Source organism: Dipteris shenzhenensis, chromosome 16 (assembly GCF_047967505.1).
Source record: "Dipteris shenzhenensis isolate YYH24624 ecotype China chromosome 16, Dip_SZ_1.0, whole genome shotgun sequence".
Taxonomy (NCBI): domain Eukaryota; kingdom Viridiplantae; phylum Streptophyta; class Polypodiopsida; order Gleicheniales; family Dipteridaceae; genus Dipteris; species Dipteris shenzhenensis.
The window spans coordinates 26,449,192-26,461,766 of record NC_141611.1 but is presented as its reverse complement, the minus strand read 5'-3'; the positions used below and the strand labels follow the sequence as shown (position 1 = coordinate 26,461,766).

Genomic DNA, 12,575 nt, shown 5'->3' with positions numbered 1-12,575 from the left:
CATCAGTGGGACAAGAAAGTGGTGGTGATCCTATACATTGATGACCTGGGGGACCACAAGGAGAAATTGAGGAGGTGAATACATGATTTAAGATCTGGTATGAATGATTGACCTCAATTTCCAACAATAATTCCTTAGCATTGAAATCTATTCGCATGAGCAAGGTAGGACATTCATCTCATAAGGGAGGTACTACTTAGAGACTTAAAGCGGTCTTGGATGGATAATTGCAAATCGATAACCACTTAAGTGAAGGTTGCAGGAGACAGCTAAGCATGGACGATAAAACCTAGTGGTAGATCGACTTACTATCAATAATTGGTTAAGAATCTACTCTACTAGGCCAATACTTGTTGGCTAAGCATCACTTTCTTAATTTGGATTTGCACTAAGAGAGACAAAGTGGAGCGCTCTAATATTTGAAGGTTTCAAGTATGAAATCACATAACTAGAGTGGAATGAGCTTCCCCAGGTATTGTGATCTAGACGACACGGAGATGTGGTAGCCTAGTTCTAGATACTTGCATCTCATGGCTTAGTGCAAAGAAGCTCTAGATTGGGTATCAAGCAAAGTCTCAATAAGCTTGCATGGCATTATGTGAGGTTTAAAGACATGAATTTCTTCAAAGGCTGTGAAGTGGTGGAGATCTATTTCTTCCTATAGAGTGATGTGGTGGAGATCTATAGTTGCATGGTGATTGTGAAGAACCTAGTGCTCTATGCCACGAGTGAAACAAAATCAAAGTTCAATACCACTTCATTTGGGAGTTGATCAAGGTGGGCTAATAGAATTGGTCTACAACTTGGCCACAAATGCAAATAACATTGACATCTTCACCTAGGATATTTTGTGACTAGGTGGAGCGCCTCGTGAGACAAGTAGGCAAAGTCCCACGTTGAGTTAGTGAGAGTCATATGAAGAGGATGAAGCATTAAGTTGAACAATCCAGATCTTGGTTCTCAGTGAATCTAAATACCGGGCATACTAGGATTTGGATGAAGACTCTCACTTGGATCCAAAGAGAAGATAGAGTGAATTTTGACCCAAGTCTAGGTTGTGGTACATTACAAATACTACGAGCAGATAAGTAATAAAGATGTGGTCCGAAAGAGCAAGACTCTTCAATGGAATCCAAAGGAGAAGTAACCTATTTATTATAAATTTGATGTCCAACAGTATCATTGATTCAAGGGGTTAGCTTTGGAGATGGAAAATTAAGAACTCATCTCTCCATGATTTCCAGACTAATTCAAGGCATCAATCACAAAGACTGATACCACTACCATTTCCATTATGGTAGGCAAAATAGGTAGCTTGATGGAGAAGGATAGCTCGGGAGTTGTTGATAGTGATAACTTAATCTAAGCATTGATGCAAGACGCAAGAGTAACAAATCAATCATGTGCAAGTAGTATTAGACACTACAGATTGCAAAAACAAAATTTCAATTAGAAGCAAGATAGAGATAAAAGTAATACTTAAGGAAAGAAGATTGTGCTAGAAAACTTACCTTTAACTTTGAGAAGAAGAAATAGAATAAGCTTGTAGATGGAGCCACCATAGCTTTTGTCCTCCCATGTTCCATCGATTCACGTCATGCCTCCTATTCTACATAGTTGCAAGAGTCATCATTCAAATTTATATTTACAAGAAGACCTGTCTTCTTTCTTTTCTAATTTGGACCAATTTTTCATGGAGTCTAAACACTAGGCTCAAACGAAAGATCTCCTAAAGTAAGAATATCCTTAAACAAAAAGTTTTCGGGAACAAACACTAAACTCAAGTTAACATTGTTGGCGTCAAGCCTTACAAGCTCTACGTTCTTAGAAATTCCAAAGGCAGTGCTGATCCGCAGGAACCATTCCCTCGTCGTCAGAGTTCCATTCAAGCGAGTCTACTGCAGGAACAAACCCCGTGCAAATTTCACGTCCACCTTGCACAATACCGGTCTGGTCCAGCAATTGTATGGAATGCATTGAGTTCGAGGATCTCGAAGAGCACATCTTCGAAGACGCATCTGTGTCAACTTCGGCGAGGTTTGCCTCTTGTCCGCTTGTAACCAGTTTCTGCAAAGTCATTGAAGAAAAACATGTTTGTTTGCTTGCAGCGAGCGAAGTTATAGTTTGTGCGTTAACCGTATCGAATCATCTGAACCTAGAGTGTAGGAATGAGTTGACAGACCTGAAAATAGCGTCCTCCACCGTCAGTGTAACCAGACAAGCATGTAACGTTGTCGCCGCCACATGTGATGGAGGAACCAGATACAGGGTTGCTCAGGTCTGATGAAGCTGATGGAATGGGCGTTGTAGGCAAAGAAGCGGCTGCTCGAGCTGCAAGCATCTGAATCTCTTTGGTGGAGAAACAACAATTTGGGGGCACTTGTGGAGGGGAATTCGGAAAGTTTAGTTCCACATCGGGGCCCCGGAGGCAGACTAGCGCGAAATCATAAGCACGAGCTGCAGCTTCAGCGGTAGCATGCGAGCCGAGCCAGATGCGGGCTCGTTTCTTGGGCTGTCTGATTTCGCACACCCATTTGCCCCAGGGGCGCAAACGAACTCCTCTGAAACGTTTGCGAACAAGCAAGGAGCTTGCCTTCTGAGGAAACATCACGAAGGAAGAGCAGCAGCTCGTGTTGTATCAATTGATCAGCTCCTGGTGAGCTTGGAATGACGAGCAAACCGCATGCAACACTTCTCTTAATACGTCAATTTATGTGCGAGGAGAGGCCAGAAATGATCGAATTTTGCCTCTGACAGTCAGCGTGGCCCGTGGGCGGTCTCTCCGCCTTTCCTAAGTCAACAAGAGGCCCGTGAAGAGATAGCTATTTGCCTGGAAAATGTCAATTACGTAAATGACGTCTGGCAACCGTCCAGCAAAGCCACCATTCGTGATCTCTTTGTCAACAAATACCTTTGACAACGGGCGCTGAGGACAAAGTTCCATTCAAGAGTCTTTCGCGTACTTTTGACCATAGAAAATTTACATGGCTCGAGGAAATCCAATTGGTTTTGCTACTCATAAACAAGCATTTTCCCATTTGACGCTTGTGATCAGGTATACGGAATCAAGTCTTATCACATCACTCAGTAACTCATCTAGAACCAAATATTCTTTTCTTGCATTTTTTATTAAAAAGGAAATAAATTTAAAAAATACAAACCGAGAAGTATGTACATAATTTGCCCAAAGCAAAACCCTGTATGTACACAAACTCCTCTTGTAGACTAGAATGATGATATTTATTCACCCGTGATCTGTTGATGGTGTCCCCAATATTTTTCCTTATAGAGCAGCCAAGTGCCCCCAATTTTCTTTCTCTAGAGTGGCTAAGTAGACTCCACCACCTGGAATAATCCTCGCGATACAAAAAGTGCTTGAACATGGGCTTGTGTTTTAGGAACTTGCTAAGTATAAGAACCAAACCGCCCATCTTAAACTCCGACATAGGAGGCTCATGCCTTTTGCCTGTCCCACCATACTTGTTGAGCAAGAAATCGCCTCCCTAGAGTGCCCTCCTCCACTTCTTCCACATCCCACAATCTTTCGATTGTAGGCCTCCAACTTTGTCATCCCCCTCCTCCATCATCTTGGTAGGTTCTATGTGGAACTTTGAAGGGCATGACTACCTCACATCTATACACCAACTCAAATGTTTATCTATCTATCTATGCATGTGTTTGTGTGTGTATCGGGGGGTGCAGTACTAAGAAACCCTTCGTATCACGTGCATTCAAGGGGTATTTAAAAAATTCCTCAACTAAAATTTTCCCCCCAATAAAAAAACCCCTAAGTTACTTATGGATTAAATGATGTTTTTCTAAGATTGTATTAAAAAGTCCCACCTATTATTGTAATCTCATTAAAATGTTTCAAAAAGTTGAATATTACCCTTCTTTTGAATGCATGTGGTACACTGAAATTTGATGAGGTGAATACCCCGAGGGGTGTGTGTGTGTGTGTGTGTGTTTGTCTTAGGTACTGGCTTTGTATGTGATTCGATATGCAAAGAAAGAAATTAAGAGTGGCTGCCAAACAAATTAGCCACAGTTTAATCAAGATGCCACAAAGGGTTTTATTACTCCTTTAAGACAAGCCATTCCATGAGGATAATATGAAGTGGATGTTTTTGAATTATTTTTTATTGCCAGAGTACTCCTTCCTAGGAGTTGATATACAACCACCCACAACTCTGTTGTGATGACTCTCGCCTATCCCTTGGATCTTCTATGTTCACATAGAACCTATCACCCGATAAATGATATCAAGATTGTGGGTGCTTGGGGTACCTTGCCGATTTCGAAGCTATGTCCTTGGGGGGGGTCACTATGTATAAACCCTCTATATCAAGTGTGTTCAAGGCCTATTTGTAAAATCTCTTATCTGTAAACTTTTTCTTAATAAAATGTGCCTTTCTCTATACAAATATGTGATCTTTTGGCAAAATTGCTTTAAATACTCCCTTATGTAAATTAATTTTTGTAAAATTTACGGATTGAAATTAACCTTTTGTTTGACTCATGTGATAAAGTTACATATGATGAGAGATCCCCCCAAGGCTATGTCGCATGTTGTGTATGTGTTAAGAGTGCTTGCAAGCAAGGGTGATAATGGTGCCTTGGAGTTCCAAATGAATGGTGTGGCAAGCTTGTCAGTGATGACTTGCATGGCACTAGTATGAGTATCCACTAGATATAGTGTAGCCTTGAGGTCTTGGGAGCCTAGTGGTTTGGCTTGGTCTTGTGGAGTCCCTATGTGGAATGTCATTCTCAATGCCAATACCTTCAGAGTGAGCATGATAGTAGTATGTTCTTATGGCACACTCTCTTTTTAAGAGCAAGTTCTTGTGGTACTACCCAGCTAGATGTTGAAGTAGAAGCAAAAGTTGAGGCAAAATTTATGTGTTTGTTCATGATGCTGTGTTTGAATATCAACGAGTAATGAGTGAGAACGAGTGGCTCCTTGTTGAATTGAATAGCCTGAATGAATTGCTCCAATAATTTGGACACAGGCAAGACATTGAAAATGCATACGATGAGCAATGATGCATCTGTGCTACATATTCCCAACAAGCATGAGATGCACAGGCCGCACTCCAACATATTGAAGACGAAGGCCATTTTTGTCACTTGGATCCTAATTTTGTGGGCTTGGGTGTCAGAAAACCCTCTACCATTCTGGCGGGTATTACTTTTATGGAGGATGGACCTTTATGTCCTATATGCCAAGACCGTTTTGATACAACGACCGGTTACTATGTGCTCTCATGTCACCATCGATTTCACCTAGCATGCCTAGTAAATACTTTAAAGGCAAGGAGTGCATGTCCAACCTGTAATGCTCCTCAGGCTCGCCGTCAATAGCATGAATTTCTTGATGTTAGAGCAACATTTTCAGTGGATCCTTGGTTACGGAGATTGTAGTTCCCGAGGAGGAGGAGGAGAGGATAGAAACCAATGAGCAAACAGATGACGATGAAGAAGATCATGGGGAGAAATCCAACACCGAATTGACACAACTTTGTGGCATTACAAAATATTAACTTTTTTGGTTCTTTGAATTAATATGGGATTAGTTTTTGATACTTATCCACATTCTATGTATTTGTAATTTCGGCAAAATGGGCATACCTTGTATTTTTTTGGCCACATCAAATATACCTATAGATTTTGCAAAATGAGCACTCCCTGTACTTTGCTCATATCAAATGTGGTAGAAATTTTATACTTGCCCAAATTCTATGTGGATAATAATGTATACTTTGAAATTATATAATATGGCGGCAAGCTATTGCCATGTTTGGGAAAATGTTCGTTAATTTACATTGGCATGGTTACTTAACCTACACATTAAAAATACACTTTGATTTTGTTTTACAAATTGTTTGAGAAGGTGCAAGTTTGCCTTTACAAATTAGCCATTCATGAAATTATAAATCTTTCCTGCACACTTTGATGAGGTTTAAGCTCCCTGATTAAAGTATCCTTGGAAATATTTATAACTTCATCAATGGTTAGCACACATCGCTCCACCACTTGCTATTCACAATGTCATGATGTGCATGTCAAAGAAATTGGAATGAATTGCATATTATAAACAAGAATTGCAAATGGGGTCGACGTAGAAGAATGATTTGCATCTCAAAACAATTGCATTTTAAATAAATTGCATTTAAAAAGAGTTGCAACATTTCATTTTATGACAAAAAAGAAGTGTGAATTGCAATGTCTCATTTGCATTGTGCATCCGATTGCAGCATTAATTAGATACACTGACATACATCACAACAACACCTCTTCTTATGAGTCACTAGAATTTGGTTTAGGGTGTGCAAGTACATGGGCATCATGCAAGGGACCTAGAAGATTTGTGTGTATCCACTTTGGCATATCACCATCACTACACACCCCTTTATCATCGCCTAGAAGAATGATTTGCATCTTAGACCACTTGCATTTTAAATAAATTGCATTTAAAAAGAATTACAACATTCATTTGATGAAAAAAAAGAAGTCACTACAAGGCATAGGCCATTTTTCGATGAAAATACCGACGCTTTTTACATTAAAATTTTTTTTTTTCACGGGCGCAAACGTCGCTATAAGAGTCGCTAAAAGCATCGGAAAAGAATCATCGCTATATAGTGACGTTGACAAACGTCGCTATATAGCGACACTATTAATCGTCACTATATAGCGACACTGGTAAACGTCGCTATATAGCGACGATTAACAGAACTTAAAAAAAAGGATTAGTGGGGCTAAACAGGGCTTGCTATGGCCCTGTTTAGCCCCACTAATCCTTTTTTTGGGTAATTACAAAACAAAGGTTTTTTATAACAAAATTTCCCTTGCAAAAAGGGTGATACAAAATCGCTCAAATGAAATGATCGAGCAACAAAAGTATATACATGTCGGACATATACAACATTGTTTGTAATAAAATTACCCTTTCGAAAGGACGATATAAAATTGCTCAAATGAGCGGATATACAAAATGACATACAGGGCGAAGAAAATGCTACTACCACTACTACTACTACTACTCATCCGAATCCGAATCGTCCTCGTCTTGTTGGCCTATTCCTTGGTCCTTGTCAGCTGCATCTTCTCCCTCATCCTCGTCACGTGCATCTGATCCCTGGCCCTATTAATTGCTCGCCTCCGATGATGGGACGCTTGAGCTTTGACCCTAAGAGTGAACCATATAAATCGAAAATTAGATTGGAACTTAAAGAATAAAAAAATTTAAAAAGTGAGATTACAAGTAGGAGTAAACTTATACCATGCGAGCAGCCACCTCAGCCCAATCGACCGTCGCTCCCATTGCCTCTTGCTCAATAAACCACGGCTTTGTTCCTATCCGAAATGCACGTTGCGTCTCTACATCTGTAGGAAGACAACCCATCGCAGCTTGCTGTGGATCCAATTTACGAGAGTTAGAGTTAGCTAAAGTGCATGTAATATGTAGTAAAACAAATAGAACAATACATTAACTGAGAAGAACTAGACTTACCATGGTTGCCTCGAACGCCAACCGTCTGCCTGCACCAAAGTGCTAAGTACCTACGACGTCCAGCCGTCTCTTCGCAACCCTCCTCTAACCCTCGAACAATTCGGGATGGTCCCTATTTTGCTTCTTGAAGAACTTCCAATCAGCTTTGTCTTCCCAGCTGGGTTTAGCCAACCCCTTTGTGATGGAAGTATGCAAGGTTGATCTACGATGCTTCAAGACCAAACCCATGTGCTCTCGCATATAATCCTCATTAAACTCCCAATTTGGCGGGTTAGTGTATTTTTGTTTTAACTCACCGATGACCGCCTGCTTCTTTTGGCCATCTTGATACCACCAATCGGTAGTAATGTCGCTCTTGAAGTGATGGCTCATCAACCTCCTCATGGTGGCCATCACTGCTTTGCCCTTTCTATCTTCTATTATCTCTCCGTCAGCTGTGATTTGATAGGAGAGATCCCCTGATGAGTAAGGAGGACTGACGGTAGCAGAGTCAGAAGGAGTGGAAGCTATGCGAGGGCTTCCGGAGCGAGGAGTAGCAGTGGGAGTAGGAGAGGGAAAGGGACCTGACTGATACTGTGTCTCTGGACCAAGTGGAGACCTGTAGGAACGTGAGTGTGCTGACTCGTCTACATCTCCCGAGTCAGCACAACATAAGCTGCCCTTCCTACTCTTCCTTCCCTTACGAGAGGCATGCGCAGGTTGTAGGTGGTCTCTTTACATTATGTAGAGCTTAACTTGATTTATTGTTAATTATTTGAATGATTTATCTAATTACAAATAATTATTTATAATAAATAAAGTCATAAAATACATGCATTTTAGTAGCACACCATATTTTTCAAGTATTTTGAATAATTAAGCAAATCCAATTCAGTGGAAGGTTAGTAGTCACATAAGGGTGTGTGGTTTAATCATCAAATCCCAAATCGAATGGCTAGATTTAGGAAGATTGAAGTTTAATTTTTACTTTTACTCCTTAGAGGATCAACAAAGAATATTAAAAATAAATCTAGTAATTCTCAAACATGACCAAACATTTCAAAAATGTCAATATTTTTAGTCCTCTGCATGATGGATAAGAGGAAAAAATTTTGGTTAAATTTGAGTAAGGGAAACGTACAATATGGCCTCCAAGAATGAAATCTCCCTTTTGTGGGGGAAAAAGGGCCACCCAAGCCTAATACCAAGACAAGGTAGCCTTAGTATTAGGCTTGGTGAGGTAGGCTAGGAGCATCACCGACCCTAGTGGCAAGCCTTTGGAGTGTACATGCTACCCATGTGGAAGGCTGAGTCATCTATTTTTGCTTTGCAACCATGCCATGTTGTTAGACCGGATGGTGCCATGTCATCAAGGAGATGTGACATCACTCCTTGCCATGTCACCTTAGATTGCCACACCTATTGCCACATCAGCCACATGTGCCACCTCATCATTTCACATCGTAGGAACTCTTGGAGCCATGTCATCACACCTTGCCACCTTGGCATACCTCGTCAACATTGCCACATCACCAATCCCTCCACCTCAATTTGCCATGTCAATCTACCACTTCATGAATGCCAACTCATCATGCCACATCACATTTCCATGTCATGGAAGAGACTCATATATTCCACACCATATTGCCACATCATCACCATGCATGGTGCCACATCACCCACATGTATACACATCATGATGATGGCAAGCCACATCATCAACATGCATGTGATTTGAGTGCATGAGGCATAGAATACCACGATCGAGGTTTATGACCACGATGTGTGTGAGGCATAGAATACCACGATCGAGGTATTTGGAGGTATTTGGAAATGGCAAAATAATCAAATGACAACTCAAATTGTCATGGTTTATGACCACGATCGAGGTATTTGGAGGTATCCAAAGGTGTCAAAATAATCAAATTGTCATGGTTTATGACCACGATCGGGGTATTTGGAGATATTTGGAAGTGGCAAAATAATCAAATTATCATCGTTTAGCACATAGGTTATTCTCAAATTGCATTAACAAAAATATTAATCAAGATAGGCACATATGTTATGTGCATACTAAACTGAAATAAAATCAAACGATGCAAATATTCAAAATTAACATTGGATTCCATGTATCTATAATATGATTAAAATCAAGTTATTTAAGTAGACCACAAAAATTAGTTTCAAAACAAAATCAAATGTAATTTTAGTAGCCAATTATTTTCAATCTTAGCACCTTCTCCACCAATAATAATCAAGAGCAATCTAGTGGACGAGTAAGAGCAATCTAGTGGATGAGTTAAGGCTCTCTATAGGACACCACGTTTTGGTTCATTTCATCCATTCTTAGCCATTCTTGCCTCCCCATCACTTTGTCACACCTTCCATCCTACTTTCATTGAGAATGGGTTCTCAAAGCCGTAGAGCTAGTAGACGTGAAAGATGTAGGAACCCCCCCCCAAATCTCATTAACGAGGAGTGCAAGTGGAAGGCTCGTGAGCACAAGAGAGCCTCTAGAGCTAGAGCTCGCACTGCCACCACCGATCCACCTCCACCTATACATCCCACCTCTACCTCCACCTCCACCTCCACCCCTAGCCCCACCTCCATTGTCCCCCCCCCTACCTCCAGCCTCTGCCCTTCCCCTAGCCACCTACATTTTGCCCTCCACCTCTACCACTTCCCCCTCTACCCTCCCCCCTCCCCCTCCCCCTCCCCCCCTTCCCCTTGGCACCTCCCTTCCCCCCTCCACCCTACCATCTCCCATTGATCCCCTTGCCCCACCTTACAGCAGCAGTGTTGCTTCATGACGTGACTTGCCGAAGTCCACTCTCCGTCGTCGTACTAGCAAGATTGTGCAGTATTTTTTTAGTGACCTTATGCCAGCTTCACAGTCTGCTCTTGTCACATCCCTGATTGATCACCCTGATTTGGTAGAGTGTAGGAGGCTTACTGGTCTTGGTGCACATAGAGATAGGGTTGTATGTAGCGAGGTCCTTAGCAGTGTTCGACGTTCCTATGCTTCTATTAAGCATAGGAACTCCAGTGATGCCTTGGCAACACGTCGTGCTATTGTGGCTGCCATTAGTAGACCTCATATGATAGGCCAAAAAGGGATTTAGATGTACATCCTTGGTCTTATTTCATTTTCAAAGAAGTTTCAAACTTTGTGTTAAAGATGCTACACTTCCCTAATTTGAAAAATAATATAAAAACTACTTTAATCTCCTTTTTAAAATAAATGAAATTGATGATTTTAAAAAACAAAATATATACGTTTTGACATTTAAATAAAAACTTCACTAACTTGAAAAATAATATAAAAGCTACTTTAAACTCTTATTTTCTTTTTTTTTATAGATGATTTCTAAAAACAAAATTTAAATGTTTTTATATTTAATTCAAAACTTCACTAATTTAAAAAATAACATAAAAACTACTTTAATCTCTTTTTTTTTAATAGATGATTTCAAAAAACAAAATATATACGTTTTGACATTTAAATAAAAACTTCACTAACTTAAATAATATAAAAGCTACCTTAAACTCTGATTTTCTTTTTTTTTTTAAGATGATTTTTAAAAATAAAATTTAAACGTTTTTTTATTTAAATAAAAAAATCACTAATTTGAAAAATAACATAAAAACTACTTTAATCTCTTTTTTTTTTAATAGATGATTTTAAAAAACAAAATATATACGTTTTCACATTTTAAATAAAAACTTACGTAATTAAAAAAATAATTTTGAAAAACTTTAAAATGCATTTAAAATTTTGAAATATTTTATAATTAAATTAGATATTCCTATAAACTAAAATTTAAATAAATTTTTGCAAAAAAAAAAAATGCTACATTAAAAAAACCTTGCCTGGAATCTCCCACTCCATCCATCTTCATCGCTCTATCCATCTCCGTTGCTCCGTCTGTCCTTGTCCATCGCTCCCACAATTCCGTTGATTTCGATGAGGAGGAGCTCGATCGAGGTTTGAAGAATGAGGGGGTCCCTCTCTTTATATATGAAAATTTAGGGTTTCAATACCACGATCGAGGTATTGGGATGCCACGTAAGTCGATCGTGGTATTGGACATGCAACATACATCATTGATCCAGCATACCACTTGTGATGTCATATACCTCGATCGTGGTATTTCACATGCCACATACACATCGGTCCATCCTACCTCGATCGAGCTACATGCCATGATACCTCGATCGAGGTATCTCAGTTGCCAGCACAGTAGATGTTGGATGCCACATACCTCGATCGTGGTATTTGACATGCCACATACACATCAGTCCAGCATACCTCGATCGAGGTATAGACCTGCCATGATACCTCAATCGAGGTATGTCAGCTGCCAGCATAGTACATGTCGGATGCCACATACCTTGATTGTGGTATTTGACATGCGGCCAAGTTATCGGTCCAGCATACCATGATCGAGGTATGTGGACTTGCCACAGTACCTCGATCGAGATATGTCATCTGCCATGTCGGATGCCACATACCTCAATCGTGGTATTCGACACGATCGATGTCATCTATCCACGATACCTTGATCGAGGTATGTGGACTTGCCACGATACCTCGATCGAGGTATAGGTGGCTTGCCACCATACCTCAATCGAGGTATAGGCTCAGTTCAGTGAAAGAAAGTCTAGGACCTCGATCGAGGTATTGGCTTGGTTCGGTTGTCCTCATTTGTGAATTTCATTGGAGACGATACCTCAATCGAGGTATTTCACACCAAAGCAAAACCTTTGTATTTTCACTCGAGGGGGTGTCACACTCACCCACAAGTGGTCGGAAGTCGACACCCTTAGCTTGCTACCTCCCAGGTCACCACAGGCATACCTAGAGTGTTTTGCTTGCGAGTAGGGTGGTCAGAAGATTCTATAGGGAGGGAGGGTGATCTGGTAGCATGGTCACTGATCCTCCATGGAAATTGGGGTTGCCTTTTTCTAGGTCTTCGTAGTTCTTGAGGGCATCGATTTTCCCCCACAATTCCTCCTTGACCCACTTCCATTCCTCCACCTCTTCCTTGTAGTGGAGGTCATCCAGCTTTGTCTATTATTGACT

At 40.5% G+C, this 12,575-nt stretch overlaps 1 protein-coding gene across 2 annotated transcripts; it reads right to left on the bottom strand.

The window, feature by feature from the left end:
- Positions 1-1,511: 1,511 nt before the first annotated feature.
- LOC147892757 (uncharacterized) lies at positions 1,512-2,667 on the bottom strand. 2 transcript variants are annotated; one of them, XM_087387795.1, is made up of 3 exons: positions 2,183-2,667; positions 1,812-2,067; positions 1,512-1,609 (listed from the first exon to the last, which is right to left on the bottom strand). In XM_087387795.1, the coding sequence occupies exons 1-2, from the start codon at positions 2,606-2,608 to the stop codon at positions 1,825-1,827; spliced, it is 669 nt and encodes a 222-aa protein (XP_087243921.1). In that variant the 5' UTR covers positions 2,609-2,667; the 3' UTR covers positions 1,512-1,609; positions 1,812-1,824. The 2 variants fall into 2 exon arrangements, with proteins under 2 accessions (XP_087243921.1, XP_087243920.1); XM_087387794.1 differs by having other exon boundaries at positions 1,565-2,067.
- Positions 2,668-12,575: the final 9,908 nt, after the last annotated feature.